General features: G+C 42.6%; 1 protein-coding gene across 2 annotated transcripts; it reads right to left on the reverse strand.

Annotated features, from left to right (window-relative positions):
* Nucleotides 1-15: 15 nt before the first annotated feature.
* Nucleotides 16-25,395, reverse strand: cUnh1orf35 (chromosome Un C1orf35 homolog). Of its 2 annotated transcripts, none has more exons than XM_084327462.1 (8): nucleotides 25,274-25,395; nucleotides 22,973-23,123; nucleotides 22,832-22,877; nucleotides 22,625-22,707; nucleotides 21,805-21,877; nucleotides 21,604-21,680; nucleotides 8,846-8,968; nucleotides 16-2,062 (listed from the first exon to the last, which is right to left on the reverse strand). In XM_084327462.1, the coding sequence occupies exons 2-8, from the start codon at nucleotides 23,110-23,112 to the stop codon at nucleotides 1,807-1,809; spliced, it is 798 nt and encodes a 265-aa protein (XP_084183588.1). In that variant the 5' UTR covers nucleotides 23,113-23,123; nucleotides 25,274-25,395; the 3' UTR covers nucleotides 16-1,806. The 2 variants fall into 2 exon arrangements, with proteins under 2 accessions (XP_084183588.1, XP_084183587.1); XM_084327461.1 differs by lacking the exon at nucleotides 25,274-25,395 and adding an exon at nucleotides 24,338-24,797.
* Between the last annotated feature and the right edge of the window lie 1,169 nt (nucleotides 25,396-26,564).

Below are 26,564 nucleotides of genomic sequence, written 5' to 3' on the forward strand. Positions count from 1 at the left end.
CAATGCCAAAGCTTTACTGCTGAAAAGGAAAAGGATACAATACTGCAAAAACTCAATTACCTTAGCAATTGAATATAACCAGATATTGAATCCCAGATTAACCAATACCCTAATTTAACAATGGGCCTCAAATTAGTATCATTACAGCCTCTCAAGAATCAGCCTTGACCTAAGAACTGGGCCGTCCCAAGGTGACCACGCTGTCTTAATTCAGCAATAAATGTGGATATCCAGGCCTGCGTGTTACACTGGGTATAAGCACAGGCGCCAGAGTTGGAAGGGGGTGCAATTGGGGAGCAATCTAGGACAACGTTCTTTCAGGTTGATTAGGCTGCTATGGTTAACGCAGCCAAGCCTATAAAACATGGCAGAAGAGTATGGTGGTCGTGGAAGGGGAGGGGGCCAGAGTCTTGGGTCTCTTACAGGCTGGCTTTGTCTGGCCTCCTCTCCTGCTGATCCATCAGCTTGGTTTGTGTGTGGCGGTCCTAACGGTACTCGGTCATATAAAAGGACCAGCTTGGTTTTTTGCACTCTTCTTTGTGAATGCCTTGCTCTTTTTAGTGCACCCCCAGGTGCCAGCCAGCAGAATGCCCTCTTTCAGACCCAATTCAAGGCAAATGCAAACACTACACTCCATTATGACCAGTGGAGTGCATTCCAATCGTATCTCACCAGCCAGGGAGCTGAACCTAAAACAGGGAGGGACAAAGGAGGTGCTGGCATGGCGGAGAAAAGAAAAGGAGCTGCTGAGTGGTGCGAGAGGCACAGTGGGAAGAGGAGAGGGAAGCATCGGGGAGCATCTGAGAGGATTTTCAAACAGAGGAGACACTGAGGAGAAACATTCAATTGTCTGGCTCCCATTTTATTTTAGACTGCAGGTGGTATGGGCAATTCATGGGTGACACCTGAATAAACACTTTCGACATTTCATTAAGTGCCAGTTGCCATATCCCTGAATAGTCCTCGTTTCACTTGAATGAAAAGTTATCACTTCTATAGACTGTTTCAAAATGACAATGACATTCTGAAAAGGTACCCGTGTTTATTTCCTGTTGGCAGTGTTCGTTAATGCGATAGTTGACAGGAAATACAATTCGGGTCCAAAGTGTTTCCCTAGCAACAGAATTCCAGTCTTATAGATGACGTGCATTTTGATTTCTTCAAACTTCTATTTGTTTCTAGTAATGCAGAAAACCTTCACATTTGGTAGTGATGTCCTAAAATAATATGTTTGTGGACTGGTGCCAGACAAACTCACACTTGGTGAAATGTTTGTTTAAAAAAAGCACAAAATATTAAACAAAAAAAATCTCATAAGTGTTGTATTTAAAAAGAAGGCGACACCTGGACCTACTGATTGTGTTGCTTTAAAAAAGAAAGTTAGAAACAAATTGGCAAAAATCCTGCTGATAGTACAGATGGACTTGTTTTCATCCAGTCCACTGGGGCAGTCCGGGGGCACATGAGGTCTAACGGATGTGGCAACGCATTTCTCGTCCAGTCACAATAGGGAGTGCCGCTAGCTCTGCCTCTGTGTTCCGAGAACCTTGTGTAGAACCTCCCGGTTTACCATGGAAACAACGTTGGAACCCTGTGAGCTCGGTGTGCCACTGACACTAGTTAGCCACGGCGAGTTCCTACAGTGAGGCCATGAGTGACCATTCAGGCTGCAAGTTCTTACAGTGGTGAGAGGCCATGAGAGACCATTCAGGCTGCAAGTTCCTACAGTGGTGAGAGGCCATGAGAGACCATTCAGGCTGGAGCGCTCCCTCCGCGTGCCTCTGATTGGGGGGGTGGGGAGGAACATTAGTCGTCAGAGTCGGTGTCGTGGCGCCGCCTGTGGCTTTGTGCGGCAGCAGCGGGGGCCGCCTTGTGGCCGGCACGGTGACGGGGGACAGGGGACCCCCCGTCGGCGGCGTCTGTGTCACGCCGCTGCTGGCGACAGTGGGGGGAGGAGGGGCGGTGCTCGGCCTTTGGCCCCCCCCTTGAATGGCTGTCACGGGGTCTGGCTCCACTCTGACTGCGGCATGATGGATTATGATGATGGTGGTCCTTTCTGCGCCTGAAGGGTAAGGAGAGGAAGAAAAAAGAAGAAACAAGCAATCAATGATTGGGGACATGGTGGGACTCGGGAGTCATGGAGGCTGGTGTGAGGGCCGGGGATGGTGGCTGCCTGTAGGGGCCAATCGTGACATTCACCCCCCCCCCCCCAACCCAAGCTGCATTCAAGATCCTGTGAATCATACAGGTTCCATAAATTCCAACACACTTAAGTCATTCTGAAATACAGAATTCCCTAAATGGAATTAAGAAAGAAAAGACAGCAGATTGAATGACCTTTTGGGTTCAATCTGTATCTCCCCCCCCCCCCAACATCATTTATTGAATATCGCTAATAATGTCTTACGTTAACAAGCATGTAATTTATGGTAAGCTGTGACCAATTTGGCTACAGGAAACGCCCCATTCCTACTGTTCTCTTGCTGCCTTGATATATGCCTCAACCGGAGCATTGCAACTAGTAACTATACAATTATCTAGTGGCAAAGTTGTAGACGAAGGCTAGCTAGATGCGTGTTCAATGTAACTTTAGGGCTAAAGAAACTCTCAAGTCGATATTCATGGATTTTATCGAGTAATCGATTAGATGATTTTATTGACAAATTGTTGCAGAAAACTAAAGGGTTGCAGATCCAATCACTTTAATTAAAGTGCTTTTTCCTCACAAAACAAATGTGCAGTCACGCAGAAAGCCTGTACACTACAAACTCCATGCATACACCTTTATTAAAAGGAAATATCCATCCTATGTGGATCCTCATCAGGTCAAATGGTACTCTTATAAGATTCAAGGATATATATATATATATACACACACACACACACACACACACACACACACACACACACACACACACACACACACACACACACACACACACACACACACACACACACACACACACACACACACACACACACACACACACACACGTGATCAGGGATTACATTGATAGCATTTTTATAAGATACCCCTTTTGCTGATTTGTTTAAATTTCATGGCCGGTCATGTGATTTATTGTAAATAGCGCCACCATGTGGCCGATTCAGATTCAGATCGAGCGACAAGATTTGACACATCTCTTGATGAAGCACACACTTGTTGGGTGCAAATCAGACAAAGCATTCATAAATAATGCTTCATTTCCTGTTTGATTTGTGGCGGTCATATGGTTTGGCCTAGCAACTTTCAGTATGACATAATTAAACATGGTCACTTTATTCTCCATTTTTTCCCCCTTTGATTATAGCGCCACCATCTGGCCAATTGGTGTGATATTTATTGTCATGTGTTGGTGCACCAATATTCATCATGGTGGGATTGGTGGCACATTTCATGTACGCACACCATTCTTTTTGACCGACAAACCAACTTATACTAGGCGCTTGGTCGCAGTTAAAAACAGAATGCAGAATATTTGCATCCATTTAGCCCAAGCTGTGCTGTAGGAGGGACGACAGGAGGGGGAAAGAGGGAAAAGGTGGCTTCTTTTGTGTCAGAGACAACGATTACTATGACTTTTAACTCCTCGCGGTTACGCCCCCTTTCTTAGTGTGCTTTTTAATGAGGACGCTGCCATTTATTAGGAATAATAAAGATTGACTTGACCCCTGGACTCCCATCTTCAAGAGAGAACAATACCAAAGTCGGATGTTAGACAGTCCCTCAGTGCCATCTAGTGGCGAGGGGAGGAAGCTGTGGTCTTTAAAACATCACATAATTTGACCGCCACCGGCTACTAAGTCATCAGTAGTAGTAAACTGTGTGGGTATCAAACAGGAAGAAAGACTGAGGTTTTAAACTGTGTGGGTATCAAACAGGAAGAAAGACTGTCAGGTTTTAAACTGTGACACAATATTTGTATTATTATCTGCATTGCTTTGAACCTTTTTCCTTATTATCTGCATTGCTTTTATTCTATCTATTTTAAGATAAGATATTCCTTTATTGATCCCCTTGGGGAAATTTAGGATTACTCATTTTATGTATATTTTGCTGCTGTGGGGCACTTTGTGCTGCAACTCTTATATTAAAGGTGCTATACAAATAAAGTGTATTACTATTATTATTACATTTCCAAGCTGCCGATTGGCCATATTCTGGTCAAGGCCTCCTTCAGGTTCATCCGTTCAACCTTTGATGGGCTACACTTGATTATCCCAGTTTCCATGAATGAATATCCACCTGAACAGTAGTTACAAAAAGCCCTCCTTTCCCTCTTCAGACTGTAGATGACCTTTATTTAAGAATGGAATTCTCCCGTGAATGTAAGTGCAGCCACTTTTAGATTCTCAGAGAGCATTGATGGTGTGACGCACCAATACCGATACTGGCTAATTAACTTAGACCTGCCAGTAAAAAATAAATATAGCCTAGAGAACTTTGTATTATTAGAAAACAGAATACAGAATAAAATATTAAACTGCCTAATTGATTGATAAGTTTATTAACAGATTGCAGAATGGGTACAGTACAGCTAAATACACACAATTGTTAAGGGGATGCAGACCAGAGAAAGACTTTCGTCTTGTTTACATCAGGGTCCCCCATTTTCAATTCATCATTTCACCCCATCATTCAATTCACCTAAACTGCAACTGTTAACAAAATTGTTCAAATACATAACGATATAATATTTGAACTTGTGTGGTAACGTTAGTCTAACGTTATTGTTTTAAAGACTAGTATTAAGGCTTAACGTTCTGGCAGTCAACATGGAAAGTCGCATAATGTCACTACTCTCTATAACATTAGCACTCTAGACTTAACGTTAACCACCACCAAAATAACACGGTTGATAATGGTTGTTGAATTACTTACACGTCCTGTGATTACATATATATTTTTTGTCTCCAGATGCCATATCTTGGTGTCGTTCACCCATCCTGCAACGGAATATTGATAAGCATCGGTGCTCTTGAAAGCCTTCAGGCTCTCTCCGGTGAATGGGGATGGATTATGTACAAGATAGATGTAGATGTCGGGAAAAGTAAGTTGGGGCAGACGTTCCGTTGATTTTAAGGGACAAAATAAAGTTGAAGGTAATAAATATGGATCACAACCAATAATCGACGTCTTCTCCAAATATCGCTGTCTTTCTCTCTCATTAAGATGTGCTGTGTTGACTGCCATGATGGTCAATGTCGCTAATAAAGTAGGTCACAAAGATGGCGGCTGGCATCCCGGAAGTGACGTCTTCGGTATCCATGAATAACTCACTAGTCACTATGAAAACCTGATACCAAGAGCTTGTGCTGCAACGTGGCAGAAAGCAAAGCAACTTCATTCCCTGCCTTAATTGATTTCTCTAATGCGGGAAAAAAGGATTTTATTTAAATAATTAGTAATAACAATATAATGGCCTAAATCTACTACTGTATATTGTTCTGTAAAAGTAATGGATTTATTCTGTAATCAGTATAGCTCCATTTCTTCCAACATGATTTGATTTTGATTTTATTACGGATCCCCATTAGCTGGTGCCATAGATAGCACCCAGCTAGTCTTCCTGGGGTCCACACAAAAAAAAACATACAAAAACAATTATTATTGCACACATTATAACACAATGCATAATGAAACTAACAATTAACACATTCCCACCCAACAACGTATATATCCGTGTTTCGAATCCACCGGTTGAGGACCGACCACGGACATGTCCGTGGCAAGGTTGTTTTGGCTTTTATTCCATTTTAATAACCTATTCAAGGTCGCCGAGCGGCACTGCAGATGTACCCTACTCTTTGAATTCGAAAAAGTGCATTACCGGCCAGATCCTCTTAGGGGCGCTGTCGCGATAATGCAGTGTGCCCTGTGGCAGAACGGTGCCTTCTTTTTTTTTTACTTTCAATGGAGTTTCCAGTTAGCTGGATTGTGGATGTGCAGCCTGTAGCTTGGAATACGTTTTGGATCGCGGATTTCAGTGTGCAGTAAAGGAATTTATCATCAGCCAATGGACATATCGATCTACCAGATGACGATCGATAACTGGGAAATGGTCTGGGGGATCCAACCGGCTCACTGTAAGATCTTTTTCACGTAAATTCCACGCTGATCAGGCCTTGTTATCATACTCAACCAGCCGATCAATGAATGTGGCTACTGAGGCGAACACGGTTATTGGTAATCAATAATCAGAAACGACGTCCCCCGCCCCCCCCTTTCATGCATTCATGGTTGAGGATCGTACGGATCATATGCACTTGGAGTTTTAACTGTAGCTTCTGTATAACCGAAATGCCATTGGATATAACGTTAGTAGCTACTTCCAGGAAATATACTAGACCAAATCCCTTATAACGCTTATATTCAAGATGCTATAAAATGAGAACGTATTGATTTTTTTTTCTTTAAGCCATTTTGAAGGGACGGTTTATAGTCTCAATTGACGATGAGAATGGACAGATAGCAATACTATGAAGTATAGATTTAGCTCTACAAACAGCCTCACAAACTATGCAAGTCTGTTTTGATATGCTGGCCGTCTAGAGTGATATTAGACGCATCCAAGTGGCCGGGAAAGTGTTAAGATGGCTAAAATGACATGCAAGCACAGAAACAGAAAACAAAAAAAACAAAAAAAATACTTTACAGTGTTAAATACAATTTAAGATTATTTTAAAAAGTGAATCTACTGCAAATGCAGCAGAGGTTTTGAGGCAGGTTATTCCAAAGAGTTAATGCTCTAAAAATAAAAGATCTCCTTAAAGCGTTGGTTTTTGGACCTGGCAAATCAAGCTGCCCACTACTGAAACCTCTAGTGCAGTGGTTCCCAAACTGTGGTGCATGCACCCCTTGTGGTGCGCGAGCGCCCTCTAGGTGGTGCGTGACATGAAAAGGCTAATGCGGTGCTATGGTGTTATTTTACTAATAAATATAACTAATATACATTATTTCAAATGGGGATTTTCACTGTGTAAATCATGAAATTCAAGAAACGTTTGAATAAAAAACGTACGTTTTAATAATAATAATAAACAATAATGTCTCAGGCGCGTCTGACACAGGTGAGCTTCATCTGTGCACGGAGACCGGCAACAATCTTTTCTAACCGAAACCCATTGGGGGGTGCGTCAGCTAGGTTGGGAGGTGACAGGGGGTGCACGGCCAAAAAAGTTTGGGAACAGCTAGTGTAATGCTCATGCACAGTATTACTAAAAACAACCTGTTTATGTATAAAAACAGGAGTTTTACTGCTCATGACCAACTTGAACAGCACAAGTATATTAAAAGACTATCTATTTTCAACGTTAAGCCAAGAGAGGCGGGCATGCATACTGCTCACATTAGACCGTAGTGAGCAGCCCAGTACCAACCGTGCTGCCCTGTTCTGGACCACCTGGAGCTTCCTGAGGTCACCACTGGCAGCAGATGACCACATCGCTGAGCAATAGTCAAGATGACTAAACTAAACTTTGCACTAAGTATCTGACATAAAAGGGGACGGGCAACCAAATAAGCACATTTCCTGGAAATACCAATTGCTCTTCCCATTTTCAAAACAATATAATTAATAGCTGAGACCAAGACAGAGTGCAATTCAGCATCACTCCAAGGATTTTTCAACTTGTTGAACTGCCGGATTACAAAAGTTTAAATGAAGCTTTGGATTTGTAGATAACCTGTGCCTTGTTCCCAGCACAATACATTTAGTCTTGGCGATATTAAGGACAAATCTATTACATACTACCCAGTCATGCACAACTTTAAGTTCTCTGCTCAAAACTTCATTAAGTACATTGCATGATGGTGCAGCGTAATAGAATGTCGAATAATCTGCATAAAGAACTGTTGTAGCACATTTGGTAGCCCAAGATAGGTCATTAGTAAATGCAGAGAAGAGCAAAGGTCCTAGGCAACTTCCTTGCGGAACGCCACACTCTAGACCTCTGCTACTGGACAGGCTGCCATTTAGATACACCGTCAGTGATCTAGCGGACAAATAACTTAGTATCCACTTTAAAGCAGAAGAGTTAAAACCATAACATTTAAGTCTCTCAACCAGTAGAGAATGGTCCAGCACATTAAATGCAGCACTAAAATCTGTACAGCTCCCACCAGCATAGAGTTATCTATAGCTTTAAGCCAGTCATCAGTCATCTGTATCAAAGCAGTAGAAGTGGCTGCCTGTAACCACATCTGGTAACTTTTGAAAAGAAAACGCCTAACTTCTGTGCAGTGGTAGAGCAGGTAAAACACTGGAAAATAAATGGTATTACAGTTCCACTGTGACTTACAAGATCCAGTCAAAATAATTTAAAGGGGAACTATCTTACGGTTTCTTTCACTATTTGGGCAATTTGACACAATTCCTGTGAGTATGGAACACATCTGTAAGTTTTTTTTCAAAAAGATTCATTGTTTTGTATTTCTAATCAAGTACTCTAAAGCAGCATTTTTCCACTTCAAGATTTCAAGCTGTTTGTGGCTGGGCTCCGCCCATACTCAGAATGCGATTTGAGTAACAGACCCCCACCTGTAGCTCCGCCCATACTACTCTACTATCGTCAAAGTGAACCGAATACAGAAAAAAATATGCAGCGCGGGGAATGACGAGGTAACACGTCATTGGCGAGAAAAGGGTTAATATAATCCCACATAGCTAGAAAACAATGCTAAACACTGGAAACTGCCATTTATAAGATAGTTCCACTTTAAATAAAAGAGGGAAAAAAATAATCTTTTGTTTATATATCTCTCATATAATCAACAAATAGCAACCATTGCCTCCCCCAACATGGAAGAAATTGGGCATTTCCTAAAATTGGCAAGTAGACTGACCTTTCCCCGTCGTCTTCAGACTCAGAGGACGAATCTCTTCTTTGCCTTTTCTTCTTCTTCTTCTTCTCCTTCTTTTTCTCTTTTTTTATCTTCTTTTCCTTCTTCTTCTTCTTGCTCTCATGCCTGGTAGAGAGAATGAAAGATTATGTGATGCACATGTTATTATTTAAATAAAAAATAAAAAAGTAGGGATGTCCCGATCATGTTTTTTTGCTCCCGATCCCGATCATGTGATTTTGAGTATCTACCGATATTTCCCGATCCGATCAAAAAAAATTACTTTTTTTTTAACTTTTTTTTTTATTCAATAAACATGACCATGTTCACGTCTTAAACTCATACTGAGGCCTTAGTTTTGGTTTTAAATTGCATATCATCATTCATTTATTTATTGTCACACAGAGCAGAAGAATTTTGCCAAAACAAACCAATAGTATCCAGCTGCAGAACGGCAGACCAGCCACACTCTCAGACCCAAACGCATTTCCTTTGATTTAATTATACATCAAATGATTTATGAAGTTAACTTTTCACCTGGATAACGTCAACATTCAGGGTGAATGTAATGTGAGAAATTGGGATTAAAAAAAATAAAAATAATTTTTTTTAAAGGGGCTATGCGTTATAAATGTCATTTTTCAGTCTCTAGCATTGTATTATAGTAATAGGAGTTCGTATCAATGTGTTTTTGGGCCTAAATACTATATTGACGAATTCCTCAGCTACAGCCCATCCCCTGTTTGCCTCTAGTAAATCAGGTCATGTTGATTTGACGACCTGGTGCACGTCACAGGGCGCTGTTTATAGCGCACGGTGATGTGATTGGCTCTGTGGTTTTAGTAATGCCCGCCTCCATTCTTCGACAGACAGACCGGCGTTAGCTCTCGGGACTCGGGAGCGATCGCTAGCTAGTTAGCACCAGCCGGGGCCGGCGTTAGCAACCGGGGGCGTCGCGGAGCATTCAGCCTGCTGGCTACCTAGATCCACTTCAACCAGCGTCGCGGAGCATTCAGCCTGCTGGCTACACAGCTTGTCGGTGTGCTAATAGCCTCTGCAAGCTAACGGTAGCTGGCTCCAGGCTATTAGCACATCGACAAGCTGCTGGAGCTCCCGACGCTCGGCTGGTTGAAGTGGATCTAGGAATGCTCCGCGACGCTCCCGGTTGCTATCATGTGCAGGTCCTCTTCTCAGACCTGTGTACTGCACACGCATCATGCAAGCTACACATCGCTGCATGTTGATCAATGGTGGCCCACTCGGTGCATCACAGTGGGCTACTATTGTGCTAACAACAACCGCGGTGTCCGGCTTGTCGGCCGGCATGAGTGCTCGATTTAAAATGGTTCTCTCCTCTTTGTATACCTTTGTCCTCACAAGTATTCTGCCAGGGAACTTATGGATACGACAATAGTAGTAGTTATAAGGTGTTTGATCATTGCGTCGTTGTACATATTGTGTATACACCGTTAGAAGCTAACGTAGCTTAGCTTGGTAGCTATTGTGCTAACAACATACCCCGACGTCTAGCTTGTTAGCCGGCATGAATGCCCGATTTAAAATGGTTCTCTCCTCTTCGTATACCTTTTTCCTCACAATTATTCTGCCAGGGAACTTATGGACACGACAATAGTAGTAGTTATAAGGTGTTTGAGCTTGTAACGTTAGTTAGCTCATAGCTATCGTTTGAGCTTGTAACGTTAGTTAGCTCATAGCTCTCGTGTACCACGATAGCTATGAGCTAACTAACGTTACAAGCTCAAACACCTTATAACTACTACTATTGTCGTGTCCATAAGTTCCCTGGCAGAATACTTGTGAGGACAAAGGTATACAAAGAGGAGAGAACCATTTTAAATCGGGTATTCATGCCGGCTAACAAGCTAGACGTCGCAGCATGTTGTTAGCACAATAGTAGCCCACTGTGATGCACCGAGTGGGCTACTATTGATCAACATGCAGCGACATGTAGCTTGCATGGTGCAGTGCTTTGCCCCACAGGTCTGAGAAGAGGACCTGTGGTACCCTTGACTGAGATTTCATAATCAAAACTGTTAGATCAACCCTGAAAACTGAAAATATCTGTGGTAATAGTTCATAACATGGACTCTCAGAGTGATGGAACCTATGTTAGCTTCTAACGGTGTATACACAATATGTACAACGACACAATGATTTACATTATTACAAATATGGTAACGTGGTTGTGGCTTTTACAAATAGTGGTAACATATATATATATAGATAGACAGTACTGCTACATCTCTATATTTATGACATACCATTTTGTATGTAACCTGAAACCTAAGGGGGGACCCTGATGTAAACAAGACGAAAGTCTTTCTCTGGTCTGCATCCCCTTAACAATTGTGTGTATTGAGCTGTACTGTATTGTACCCATTCTACAATCTGTTAATAAAGTTTTCAATCAATCAATCAATCAATCAATAAGACCTCCACCTGGATGGAATGACGGGGAGATGGGCGGAGCTATTTGGTGGGTGGCTGTCACTCAAAGTGTGGGTGGAGCCAAGCCAATAATAGCCTGCTTTCATGAGGCTGAAAAATGCTGGTTTTGAGTACAAGATTAGAAATATAAAACAATGATTATTTTTGGAAATTACACATGTGTTACATAGACTCACAGGAAGTGTGTAAAGTTGCCCAAATAGTGCTAGGAATAGCACTGCATGACACCTTTAATTTGGGTCTGAAGTGGGGCTGGTCTGCTGTTCTGCAGCTGGATACTATTAGTTTGTTTTGGCAAAATTCTTCTGCTCTGTGTGACAATAAATAAATGAATGATGATATGCAATTTAAAACCAAAACTAAGGCCTCAGTATGAGTTTAAGACGTGAACATGGTCATGTTTGTTGAATAAAAGAAAAAGTAAAAAAAGAAAAGAAAAAAAATGGCAGATTTTATTTATTTTTTGCCGATCCCGATCTTCGGAAAATCACGTGATTGGCCCCGATCACGTGATCGGATCATCCCTATTAAAAAGCACAGAGCCATGTGTTTTCCATTTGGCAGAAAATGTGGATGTGAAAAGAGGAATCCAGACACAAATGTAATAAAGGAATTGGGAGGTATAGGGAGAAGATCTATGAAGCAGAATATAAAGCTTTGGAGTAGTTTATAATAGGGATGCACCGATCTGACTTTTTCAGTCCCGATACCTGGGTTTGGGTATCGGCCAATACCGATCCGATACCCATTGTCCAATTTTATTTCACAAAAAAGGTCAAAAGAAAAATATTTAATCCATGTTTCTTTTTTTTATATTAAAATATATTTTGTTTTTAAGAATTGTAAAGGATCACAAGTGTGTTTTTGATTTGTTGTAAACAAAGACAGAAAATAAACTTCATTCATTCAATTAATAAACTGTATGGAAGAGACTGGGATCATTCTTTTGTGCAAGGCAACATCAGGCTCGACTTAAAACATTACTTTTCTAACATAGTGAAACTAAATATAACAAATTAACACAGATATAAATGTACTGAATGGTTATTTCTTATTATTATTTTTTTTTTTACAGAGCTTTGGAAATGGCCAAATATATTACTGTAGTCGGGGAAAGCATAAAAAAACTATTGGTAAGTTTTTTTCCAATATTAAACTTGAGTTTAGTGGCAGGACACTCCAGCACAGTGGCAGCCAGGACACTCCAGCACAGTGGCAGGACACTCCAGCACAGTGGCAGAGCACTCCAGCACAGTGACGGGACACTCCAGCACAGTGACGGGACACTCCAGCACAGTGGCAGGACACTCCAGCACAGTGGCAGAGCACTCCAGCACAGTGACGGGACACTCCAGCACAGTGACGGGACACTCCAGCACAGTGACGGGACACTCCAGCACAGTGGCAGCCAGGACACTCCAGCACAGTGGCAGAGCACTCCAGCACAGTGACGGGACACTCCAGCACAGTGGCAGCCAGGACACTAGCACAGTGACAGGACACTTTAGCACAGTGACAGGACACTCTAGCACAGTGACGGGTAGGAATGGGTACCGAATTCGGTACTTTTAAAAAGGTACCTACCGAAACACGTCGGTACTACCGAGTATCGATTCACGTGAGATCCACCGGTGCCAACTTTCGGTACTATGCGCAAAAAAAATTAAAATCCGATGACGTCACGTTTTGTTGACCGCAAAAACGAACCCGCACGTTAAGGCACAATACATGTTTTCAAACTCTCTTTGGGTGTTTGCAATTCATGGGGACTGGGGAGTATATGTCTCTGATATCTATCTTGGTAGTGGGCAGTTGTTAGAAAGTGTAGCTCAGTTTCCACATCTGCTCTGTCTGACATGGCTGTTAGCCTAGCCACGGAGCGCAGCGTTTCCGTTAGCCGGTAATTACCGGTATTTTACCGGCAAAATCTGTTTAAGTCCGACATATTTTATCTCTCCGGTCTTAATGTCCGGTGAAAATAATTCCCTGAGTCTAAGCACAATTTGATTATTTGAATTGTATTAAAATAGGCTAAAATTAAATAGCCTATGCGATGAACGAAACGATCATTACATTTGTTTCCTCGTTGCTTCTAATAATGACAACGACGTTGTCGGCGAGAGCTTAGTGCTGGGTGTGCGGACTTTTCTGAAGCTGTAGAGCCGCAGTACCAGCAGTACAATGCAATATTCCAGCAGTACTCCAATTCAGCCATTTTCAGCCAATGTTGGGTGGGGGGCGCTGTTGTGCGGTTCCCAGAAAAGAGCCAATAACAGCTGAACAGCTTCTCTGCAGCGCCATACTCTTTGCAAATAAGTCGTTGCGAGGTGGAGAGTCGTCACGCAAACCCACGATAATGTTGCCGTCTCTCTGCTTTCTCAGTTCTTCGCTTGATATAATTAATACAAATGTCCAATATAACGGAATTCGTTAGCTCATAAAAATGTGATTATAACAGACTGCTGTTTAGTGTCGGACCGACTGCGTATCGGTCTATTTTATTTCAAGTCAGCAGCAGCACGGAGTATCGAAGGACTTATTTTATTTGGAATATATTAATGACTGTATACGTGAAGTTGAACATTATGATATGTGTGACGTGTCTGATACAACGAGGTGAAGCGATGTCGACTCGAGATTCATTTGGGGGTGCGTGTGACAGAGCTGCTGCAGCGGGAGCTTGATGCTGGTAGCGTATCGCACTAACTTGAGAGGCGAGAGATAGTAATTTGATTCTGCAAATCAATTTCTCATTCTTCGCTTGATGTAATTAATACACATGTCCAATTATAACGGAATTCGTTAGCTCATAAAAATGTGATTATAATAGACTGCTGTTTAAAACTCTGACCGGAATATCTCGAATATGTCCGGTGATAGAAATCTTGCAGGACACTCAGACCGGCACGAATATGTTCTAACGGAAACGCTGGGAGCGTCTTTAGAGAGGAGATTGAATCCGGGACACAATGGGACACTGGCTCTGTTCATGTTCACAAATGGATTCCAGCTTCATTTATTTACTACAGATGACAAACGTGTTGTTTCTGTTTTTCTTTTTTACATACTTGCGCCACACTTGCGCCTAGGATGGCTTAGAGTAGACGACAGAGTACAGCAACTTGCAATGGGCCTGGTCTACAAGATACACTACACGACCAAGGTACCCATGTACATGTCAAAATACTTCCCAAAGGTCAGTGAATACCACGATCACAACACCAGAGGGAGCTCCACAAATCATGTTAAACCCAGATTCGGCTCAAATAAGGGACTAAACACGTTTCGCAATTATGCCACATCAATGTGGAACGCCCTACCCAAAGCTGTAAAGGAATGTGAATCACTACCCACTTTCAAAACCTCTCTCAAGGGACACCTACGGGAGACTGCAATTCAACACTGGCCCCTGTAAATATCCTAACCCAACCCCCTCCAATGTACAGTCATTTACCTAGTAAGGTTTTGTCAATAGTCCAATGTACAATTTTGTTTGTTTGTACAGTGTCCCCCCCCCCCCCTCAATGTACAGTTTTGCTTGTATATACAGTGTGCCCCCCCCCCCCCCAACCACCTCCAATGTAGATTACCCAGTATGGTTGTCAATATCCCAGTGTACCCAACCCCCCCCCACCCAACCTCCTCCAATGTACAGTTTCTACGTCAAATGTATATACTCCCTTTTCCTGACTCCTTCTGTATCACAAACAGTACTGTATTTGCAAATCTGATATGTCATAAATGTATAGATGTAGCAGTACTGACTATCTGTATGTCATGTATGTCATATATGTCCTGATGAATTGAAAATGGGGGACCCTGATGTAAACAAGACGAAAGTCTTTCTCTGGTCTGCATCCCCTTAACAATTGTGTGTATTGAGCTGTACTGTATTGTACCCATTCTGCAATCTGTTAATAAAGTTTTCAATCAATCAATCAATCAATCACACGGAACAACGGATCACTACAGCCCAGCATCATATTACTGTAGCCAGTCTCTTGAAACACCACTATCTCCAAACGTTCTTTTGCTATGTGCTCGCGCTGCCACGGTGGGTTTTATTTTTAGCGGTCGGCTTACTCCTTCCATAGTTTCACATATTTGTAACCCATTTGACGTTCTTAAGCCGACGTTAGCTAAGCTAACCGTCGGACATAACGTTAGCTCCTAGGGCTACAGTGCAAGCCGGCACAACTCAGTCAGGACAGAAGAGTAGAGGATGTGACGTCGGTAAACAACAAGCCACACACACACCGCAAAGCGGGTCTTCTCCAAGCGGGGGTGGAGCAAAAATAACTGCTAGAATACTCAATCAGCAGCAGCGTAGTTCATTGCTGCTAGATTGTTTGTTTGTTTAATCAGTTGTAAAATACTTTACATTAGTAAGATGTAAATAATAATAAAGTAATAATAATACATTATTTATTTATTAAATATTAAGTTTGGATTTTTTTTTTTACAACTGAGGTAGGTAGATAAAATGTTTAGAGACTAAAGTACCGAAAAAAGGTACCGTTGGGTACCGGTATCGATTCACAGGTACCGGTATCGGTTCAAATGTGAAAGGTACCCATCCCTAGTGACGGGACACTCTAGCACAGTGATGGGACACTCTAGCACAGTGACAGGACACTCTAGCACAGTGACGGGACACTTTAGCACAGTGACGGGACACTCCAGCACAGTGACGGGACACTCCAGCACAGTGACGGGACACTCTAGCACAGTGACGGGACACTCTAGCACAGTGACGGGACACTTTAGCACAGTGGCGGGACACTCCAGCACAGTGACGGGACACTCCAGCACAGTGACGGGACACTCCAGCACAGTGACGGGACACTCCAGCACAGTGACGGGACACTTTAGCACAGTGACAGGACACTTTAGCACAGTGGCAGGACCAGGGTTTCCGTTAGAAAAAATTGTTGCCGGCCTCAGTGAGAGAAATTCCGCTCAGGCATGTAGATTTATAATATTTTGACTTAAAACTAGGCTACTTTTGCGTATAAAGCCATTATATTCCAAATAAAATAAGTCCCGAGACTCCATGCTGCTGCCGACTTTAAATCAAATAGGTGTCTGTGGGCAGTCGCCCGACAATAATAAACAGCAGTCCGTTATAATCACATTTTTATGAGCTACCGAATTCCGTTATATTGGACATTTGTATTAATTATATCAAGCGAAGAACTGAGAAATTTGGCAGAGAGAGATGGCAACATTATCGTGGGTTTGCGTGACGTCTCTCTCTCCACCTCCCAACGACTTATTTGCGAGAGTATGTCGATGCAGAGCAGCAGATTCAGCTGTTATTGGCTCTTTTCTGGCTCTATCTGGGGACCGCACAGCAGCGCCCCCCACCCAACATTGAATTGCCAATGGCTGAATTGGAGTACTGCAATGGCCGCTGTAATGGCCGCTGCTGCTCCGGCTCTGCAGCTACACATGCACTCGCAAAACCCAGCACTAAGCTCTCGCTGACAACATTATTATACCTGCTTGGTGAAGCAACGATGAAACAAATGTAATGATTGTTTCGTTCATCGCATAGGCTATTTAATTTTAGCCTATTTTAATACAATTCAAATAATCAAATTGTGCTTCGACTCAGGGAATTATTTTCACCGGACATTAAGACCGGAGAGATTAAATATGTCGGACTTCAACAGATTTTGCCGGTCAAATACCGGTAATTACCGGCTAACGGAAACGCTGGGCAGGACACTCTAGCACATTGACGGGACACTCCAGCACAGTGGCAGGACCAGGCCTGTACATTGCGACATATATGTCGCACGTGCGACACTGACGTCAGTCTGTGCGATGAATGAATTGACTTCAGTAGCACTGGTGCGATGGCCCGTGGAGCAAGCAAAAAAAAAAAAAGTGTGACGGTAAATTGAATGGACCACAGCGCCACGCTATCCACTTGGTACTTGTAGTCTCGTGCGATTAAAAACAATGTCCCGTCTCGCGTAGAGTCCATAATCAAACACCAAATCCCATAATCCCTAGCGAACAATATCCCCGCGACTAAGTTGCGAGCTCAATGTACACTGACTGGGTGACTTCGACAAGATGAAGCGCTTTTTTAAGGTATTAAATCCAACAAAAGAAGTACAAGATCAAAACCCCAAACGAGCCCGAGAGGGACCACCGTTAATAGAAACGAGACAAAAGGAGAAGATTAACAAGATGTACAGATATAACGCAGAGTGGGAAAATGATTTTCCGTGGATATTTTTTAATGAGGAAGCACAGGTATTATTATTCTGTCACTGGTGCCGGGAGACTCCGGAAAAGATCCGATCAGAGAATCCCTTGACTCGCGGGTAACAATATCCTAAAAAGGGATAACATTAATAAACACAATACGTCCCATCGACACATTCTTGCCCGGGATGCCTTCAACGCTAAACAAACTCCTGAGCGCGGGCCGGCACCCTCTTGCACTCGCTGAGTAAACAGACGACCAGAGCGGATGATGCTGATCTCCGTGAGGTAAAGTTTAAGATGAATGTGGCATATTGCATCGCCAAGGAAGAAATGCTGTTCACTAAATTTAAGCCGCTAATTTTACTCTGTAAAAAGAACTCCATCGTATGGCTACTTAAATTCCCCTCCGGGATCAATAAAGTATTAATTATCTATCAATCAATCTATCTATCTATCTAATAACGAGACAATATGCAAATAAGGTAATAATAATAATAATTCATTTTATTTATAAAGCCCTTTTCATTCATGCAGAGTTCCTTGTACTTAGTTCTGATTAATGCAATAGTGTGTGTGTGTGTGTGTGTGTGTGTGTGTGTGTGTGTGTGTGTGTGTGTGTGGATCTGAAAAAGTGACCAGCAGACATGATGCTGGAACTGTGACACGTGTGCAGTGCACACACACACACACACGCACGCACACACACACACACGAATAATAATAATAATAATAATAATAATAATAATAATAATAATAATAATAATAATAATAATAATAATAATAATAATAATACATTTATTTATTTGGTTCCACAAATATGTACAGGTGTTTGTATGCATTATATCTATTTGTTATGTTGGTTTCTAGGTGTTTCTAGGTTGGTTTCTAGCTTTCCCTGTAATCTGAGTCCACACCAGCGCTGCCTGGTCTCGGACTGCTTCATATCGGTTATATGGTTATGTCCTTGTTCTTTTTGTTTTACATTATGGGCAAATAAAGAAAGAATTTGTCTAAAAGCATTTCTTGTTAAAGTTTGGATTTTGTGTGCCCTGTATGCAAGATTCATGTCCCTTGCCAGTCACATACCTATTTAAGTAATGAACTGCACTACTTGTGGTTGTTTTTAGAGATTTTAGAGACGTTTTATACTCGTGCTACAAGATTTTGGCCTGTGCTACAAAACTATCAACCTCTGTAGCACCAGTGCTATGTGCAAAAAAAGTTAACGTACAGCCCTGGGCAGGACACTCTAGCACAGTGACGGGACACTCCAGCACAGTGGCAGGACACTCTAGCACAGTGACGGGCAGTGGTGCGTTGCTGATTTCAAAGCTGGTTGCACAATGTTTTAATGACGCCACGTGCACACGCATAAATGTTCCCTCGCGTGCGCACAGGATGTAGCCTTCAATAAATAAAGAAATTATATTGTCAACAGATATGGTGGAAAAACAAACAATGTTTTAAATGAAATTCAAGTCAACACATGAATTGCGAATAACGAGTATACTCGTTATTGGCCGCCATGCGTTGAGTGCCAACAACGAGTAAACTCGTTTTTATGATCGTTATTTCTTTTATTTGCTATTGGCAGTCATAATTCATCCAGCCTCCGGGAGCCAGCTGGACCCTGTCTGATATTGCAACGCCTCAATACCGCCGCCTGGTGGATTTCGGGCGAGTTACACTCCACTCTAAACCGGAAGTGGCGCTCGGTGCATCTGGGAAAAAGCTCCGACAGAGATATCTTGTAACGTGGATCAATATAAACACCTCGAGTGCATTGGATCGCTTTCGAGACGCAAGAATCAATATGCTTTCGGCGTTTATTGCATCATACAAACGGAAAATGGATTTAGCAGATAGACGTCAAATAATTGGAATTTTTTTTCTCCAGACGCATCGGCCAGAGGAATCTAACGTTATTTCCAGCTCGATTGTCCATTTATTTCATTGCAATCTGTCCGATCAACGTATGGTGTCTTACTAAAGAAAGCCGTTAGTGACAATCAAGGAATCATAAACGACCCCCCCCCCTTTCCTTCACGCATGATGGAGCATAATGTATAGCGATCATATGCATTTGACATTCTTTATATAGCGTGTATAGGGACGAAACGCCAATCGATAATGTATAATACGCGTCGGGGCCTATAGCGCGCATTCTAGGAATTACTGCTATACAGTCTAAAAACACTTATATTCTCGATGGTACTAACACGACAATGTATGAATGGAAAAATATAACGTTCCCACTAGGGATGCACCGAAAGTTTTCGGCCGAAAATGGCAAAAAATGGCCTTTCGGCTTTTGGCCGAAAGAGTTTTTTCACCGAAAATATATCACAGAAACAGAAACAACCTCGCGTGTTGTTGTGATGATGTTGCGCTGTCGGGAGTCGCGCTGCCCCTATGTAAACTCTGCGCGCAACGCGTCCAACAAATGCGTCTTCAACATGCTTCCATATCCTCATTCACTATTATGCCCGTCGCGGTAGGAGTGATCTATGCATATCATTCGTGTGTTGTTGTGATGATGTCGTACTGTCGGGAGTCGCGCTGCCCCTATGTAAACTCTGCGTGCAACGCGTCCAACAAATGCGTCTTCAACATGCTTCCATATCCTCATTCACTATTATGCCCGTCGCGGTAGGAGTGATCTATGCATATCATTCGCGTGTTGTTGTGATGATGTCGTGCTGTCGGGAGTCGCGCCGCCTCCATGTAAACTCTGCGCGCAACGCGTCCAACAAATGCGTCTTCAACATGCCTTTACATCCCCATTCACCATATGCCCGTCGCGGTTAATCACTGAGTGATCTAATATGCATATTATTCACATTTTGACGCGGTCTACTGTGCCGAGTCAAGCGAGCACATTCAGCTGGCGACTAGAAAGGTGCGCTCAGTAGAACACAGATGTCCGCTGCGGCAGCCAGAGAAAAGATGGAATTAATGTACTGTATGCATTCAGAAGTGCTGAATAAATGTTTTATGGACCCATAATAGTGATTATTTATTATTTAAGTTAAGTTTTGCCATAATCATATATTTTTCCATAATCATAATGTTCCACAACATTGGTAAAAAAAATCTATTCTATGAATCATTTTCGGCCTTTCGGCTTTCGGTCAACTGTTTTCTATTTTCGGTATCGGTTTCGGCCAAGAATTTCCCATTCGGTGCATCCCTAGTTCCCACATCCGGAACGATAGATACCCGATGTTGAATGGGCCATAGTAATGTCGATATAGCTATAATATTTAAAAAGTTATAGCCCTGCAAAGAAGGTGAGCCACTCCATAGGCTTACAGCACTGGCAGGGAGTGGTAAAGATGGGCATACTGCATGGCACCCAATGTGTTCATTGTAGTTGGGGTGATCATGGCGCTGAATCCCCTTTCACATTCTGCAGTGCTGCATGGAATGGCTTTTGTGCTTAAGTATTTTACTGTGTAGTATAGTGGATGGTTGGATAGGATGGAATAGACACAGAGCTCCCTGCCCCCTCCCCTCAGGTTTGGTGTGAATGATGGTCTGACTCAGGCCGTGCAACCCCGTCCGATGAGCAACGCATCCCTGGTGACGGGACACTCCAGCACAGTGACAGGACACTGCAAGTATAATGGACCTTATTCAATTAATCCATGTATATGAACTGTACCTCACGTAATATCTTTTACTTTTTATTATTTTTATACTCGATCAAACTATCCTAAGAAATATGTTTCAATGCCTATTATGAGCATGGCTATTAACAGATTTTGTTCAATAATTATTTTACTATGATGCACTTTGCCACTAAGTAATCGACCTTGCCTATATTACTACCTAGTACCTACTATGCCTATACTACTTGCATTCAGAGTTGTACCCTTCCTACTGACTTGTTGTACAGAACTTGTAAGTTGCTTTGGATAAAAGAGTCAGCTAAATAACTAAATGTAAACAAATAATTTTGAGTGGATAAAGGCTTTAAATTATAGGAAAGATAAACCCCAAGACATCAAAATTGGGGTATGTGTGAGAGTTGTTTCAAAGGCCTTAGTGTGTGGACAGTGTAAACTCACCTTTGCTCAGTCTCCTCTTTCTGTACACTATCGCATGTCTTTGTGGACGTTTCTAGACGTCCCTCAGTCTTGTGGTGCTGTGGAGAAATCGGTTCTTATAACTATGTACAATCTTCTTTGTGATAATGCTGTAATTCTTACTGTGACAAGTAGGAATATTCACATCCATCATACTTAAAAAGCTGATGTCGAACAACTTACAGTGAAAACTGACAGGCCTATTTTAGCAGCCTCCTTCTCCGTTTCAGAGAGCGCCAGTTTCCGTGACCCTGCACTGTAGACAGAAAACACTTGTAAGTGCACTCCTATCACAATCTATTACAATTGACCCATCTCAAGCCCTGCCCACTTTTCTTGATCCTCCAATCACACCTGTTACTTCCCTCGGACAAACAAAGACCGGTCTTATTTTCTCTTTTGTATACTAATATTGCTCTTTAATAAAGCAAAATTATATAGTAATCGACACAATTACTAAAATAATCGATAGCTTCAGCCAATCAACTAAACCTCTTTAGCATGATATTATAAAAAATTCTTTGCTCGACATTTTAAAAAGGTGCTGTAAGTGGTATTTTCTTTAAAAATAATAGCTGTACATTGCGACTGTCATCACTGATATAGAGTGTTTTGGTCAGTAACATGGGTCTTGCAGTCCCTCCGCTGTGCAGTAAACAGAAAATAGATTTTCTGGTATCCCATTCTCACCAAACGTCATCCAATCAGGAGAGAGAACTCCACACTGCAAAAATTGTCTGATAAAAATAAGAAATAAAAACAAATATGTGCTTGAAAAGATGTGCTTTGTGATTAGAGGATCAAGAAAAGAGGGCAGTGCTTGAAATAGGTAAATTACATACCAGACTAACACAAAACCACCAGTATGTGTGTCCATGACCCTTCTAGCATGTTGTGTTTAAGCCATAATACTGGTGGTACTGGTACATTTATACTATAGAAGAAAAGAAAAAATAATAATAATAAAAAAATAGCTATTTTGTTATTAGGGAGACATAGTCACCTGGAGCTTCCCAGGCCTGAGATACGATCCACATCTCTCTCCTCGCTGTCAACATCTTCCCTCCTGCATACGTCTGCAAGGTCCTGGTGTGAAAGTTGGAGAAAATAACTCTATAAGCTAGGGTTTATTGTACTGAAACATTCCAGAGGGCAAAACAATCAAGAATGTGTAGGCATCTAATGAGGAAAAATAGAAAATGTGAACTACCTCTTTGGTCAGGCCAGTTGGTTGTCTCTTTATATTCTTGTGCCCTCTAGGGGAAAAGGGGGTTAATGTTATAGTGATGTTCTGACCTATAGACTTGTTCCAGAATTTCTAAAGTTGTTGTTTGTTAGACATGACACTTACAAGGCAGCCATCAAAGCTTCATGTTCTTCAGCCCTCACAGCAGCGAGCTCCTCTTCCCTGGACAAAGGTGTGCCACCTTTTTTGTCTTTTGCATACCATGTCAGGTCTTTTCCTTTCTGCCAGCGTCCAACAGGTGCCATCAAAGAGTTCCCTGAAAATAACATGGTAAAGGGTAGCCCCTTACGTGACTGCGGTTTGCAAGCCTGGGGCTTTTGTGACCGCAGTCACTTGCTGGTGGGACGCGACCAGTTTAAAAAATAACAACCAAGCGTGATCGCGGGGCTGGGGGTGTAAATATATCAGATATGAATTTCAAAGATACCCAGCGTACAATATGGGTTTAACACAGCTTTACAGTGGGGTCTGGAAGCTCGGAGTTGCTAATAAACAGTTTAAATCATTGTTACTCCACGAGTGGTACTCACAGAGCGAGCCATGTATTTCCGCCATTGGTGTCACCGCGCATGCGCACCAGGCATTTGACTGCCTGGTCCAGGCATTACAGGCGGAAATACAAGGCTCGTTAACAATGATTTAAACTGTTTATTAGCAACTCCGAGCTTCCAGACCCCACTGTAAAGCTGTGTTAAACCCATATTGTACGCTGGGTATCTTTGAAATTCATATCCGATATATTTTTGACACACCCCCAGCCCCGCGATCATGCTTGGTTGTTATTTTTTAAACTGGTCGCGTCCCACCAGCAAGTGACTGCGGTCACAAAAGCCCCAGGCTTGCAAACCGCAGTCACACGTAAGGGGCTAGGTAAAGGGTTGGGAAAGATTTATACCGTAGGTCAATATAATACTCTAGCACTGGAAAACAAACATTGTCCATTAAACACAAGTGCAAGTCTTTCCAAGTGACCCGTTGAGCTTATTGTCATGCTATTAAAAAAAACTCTAAAGTGCCCTATTATGATGTTATAACCCAGTTTTTTAGGATGTCTGCAAGTCAGTACTCACTATCCGAGGCAAGCTATTGTTTTTTGTATCAAGCCGATTTATCTACGTTTGCTTCACAGCCATCAATAGGTGGTGACAACAATGAATGCTACGTAGCCTTTGGCATCCTCACACACAGGCAGCAGCTTCATGAGAGGAGCCGATCTGTTCGTTGGGGAAAACATCGCCTCAACATTTGGACATTATCTGTGGCAGGTGATCTCACCAGCCGACAAGCGATGCAATGAGGGACCTGTGCGCTAATGGAATAGGTAAGTTATGAGTGACGTGCGGGAAGTTAGAACACCGATTTCAGCAGCAAGTAATCCTCTTTAAGTCTATGACACGTCGTGTCCATCCGATAGATAGCAGGTGTTAGCCCCACATGAGCTAAGTGCTAACGGTAGCAATTTCGACTTACCAAGATAATTCTCTCTGTGTTTGTCGCCTTTCACGTCGTCCCAGTCGAATTGGTTTTGACCTCCTCGAACTCCCCCGGATCGCGAAGTACCAAACATGTTTAGCGAACTACGACTTTAGTTGTATAACTGATAGTATAACACGGCTAGCTTAGCTAGACTCTCAGTGAGGCTCGGTGCTTCTTGACCTCACACACATGTGCAGCAACACTGTCTGGGCCTGCTCGCTCATCCGGGGACTTCCTGCGCCTGTCGCAGTGATGATGGTTCTATTGTTTACACGTTTAAGTGACTAGTAGCTGGTGGGTAGTAACCGGAGTGCTGCTGAAACGATAAACAGTGGTTGCACATTATTACCCATGGTCTGTGTCACTTTAAAGTATAAATAACGACTCAAGTCAACACTAGTTACATCGCTTAAAACGTTACACGTGTTTCTCTGACGTTGCCGTCCGCATTTGTGAGAGATCGCGGCTAACGTCGTTAGCTATTGGCTAGTAGGAGCACAACGCGCCGTGAACACAGACGGATTGGCACACACCCACACGTCATAATAGGCTTCGGGTTGCCTGTATATTTTCCGCGTTATTTTTAAACATAGCCGCATTTTGCGGAGACGCTCTCTGATTGGCCACTGACATGTGCGCCCAATGGCGTGACGAGCTGTGTCTTTGCCCATTTCCGGGTCTAACAGCCTGCAAACTACCTAACGCCTAGTTTATCACTGGTTAAGCTTAGGTGACTCTTTCGAAGTTGGTTAAGGTTAACACCCTGAAGAAGGCCATGTAGGCCGAAACATATCGGTTTTTTAAAAAGATTTTTCTAAATAATGTAAGCCAATAAATAAAGGCTTTTAAAAAAATTGTAGAGCTGCCTTGGATCTCAACCTTTCTTTTATAAGCGAATCCTACCCCGGATTTAATCCAAAGAGCACCTACCTGAAACAAAATAAGAACGCTGAAGCCCTCTCCATATCCTCTGTTTTGGTTAAGGTTAGAGTTTGGAATCAGGGCTGGTGTTCTATCGCCCTGCTCTAAGATAAACTCTAACCTTAACCAACTTCGAAAGAGTGCCTAAGTTGTGTAGAAACATGAAGTCGCCAATCAGAGAGCGTCTCCGCAAAATGGGGCTAGGTTTAAAAATAACGCATATTTCCTCAACGGAGTTTCACTTCCGCGTTCGGTTTGCGCGATCTGATTGGCCACTGACGTTTCTCTCAGCGCCAAAAGCGTTACTCCTAACAAACTTGTTAAGCTTGGCGACTCTTTCGAAGTCGCTCTCTTTCGAAGTTGGTTAAGGTTAGGGTTAGGGTTAGTTGGTTAAGGTTGTGGACAAGGATGTGGAACGCCCTACCCAAAGCTGTAAAAGAAATGTGAATCACTACCCACTTTAAAAAAAACTCTCAAAGAACACCTACGGGAGACTGCAATTCGAAACTGGCCCCTGCAAATGTCCTAACCCAACCCCCTCCAATGTACAGTAAATTACCAAGTATGGCTTTGTCAATATTCCAATATACAGTCAGTGTACAGTGTCCCCCACCCACCCACCCCCTACCCAACATTTGTCTGGTGTGATTGGTGTTTCTGTCAAGGGTCGTTGCTTGTTGGCCAAGCTGCAATGCCGGAACTCGTCATAATTTCCCACCTAAAGTTTCTCATTTTTGTCTATTTGTTTTTTATTTTTATTTATTTTTGATATTATGTCTTTATAGTTTTATATGTTGAAATGTATTGTATGCAGTGATGCAGTGGTGGTACCACTCGGTACCACGCCGTCCTAGCAGTTCGCTGAGCAGAAGTACGCGCATGGATGTGCACGCGCACGCACACAAAAATGCATTCACAACTTGCAAGACCAAAATACAAGCAAGTACATAATCCAACATATGTGTAAAGGCACAACATATTCCAGTTAACGGTATCTTTTTTTAATGATTCGTTACGGCGCAATCAATACTTCCATGCGTTCGGGACCTCCATGTTTTGGGGGTATTCATCAGAAAAATCGGATCCGGGATTCGGCTCCCATCAGTCGGGCAAGAACTGCAGGTTTTCAGCCTCTCTCCTCTCTCCTGGAGCCTAAGGGGGAGCTTAGTATTCCTGCCTCTGAGGATCGCGTCGCGGCTCATGCGCATGCGCGCGCTCGGCCAATCAGAGCTATTCAGAGCAACGCGGAAGCGCAAGTTGGTTGCCTAAAGTGTCCTGAGGACCTGAGAGCGCCGCTCTG

Source organism: Notolepis coatsorum, assembly GCF_963971535.1.
Source record: "Notolepis coatsorum genome assembly, chromosome: 13".
NCBI lineage: Eukaryota > Metazoa > Chordata > Actinopteri > Aulopiformes > Paralepididae > Notolepis > Notolepis coatsorum.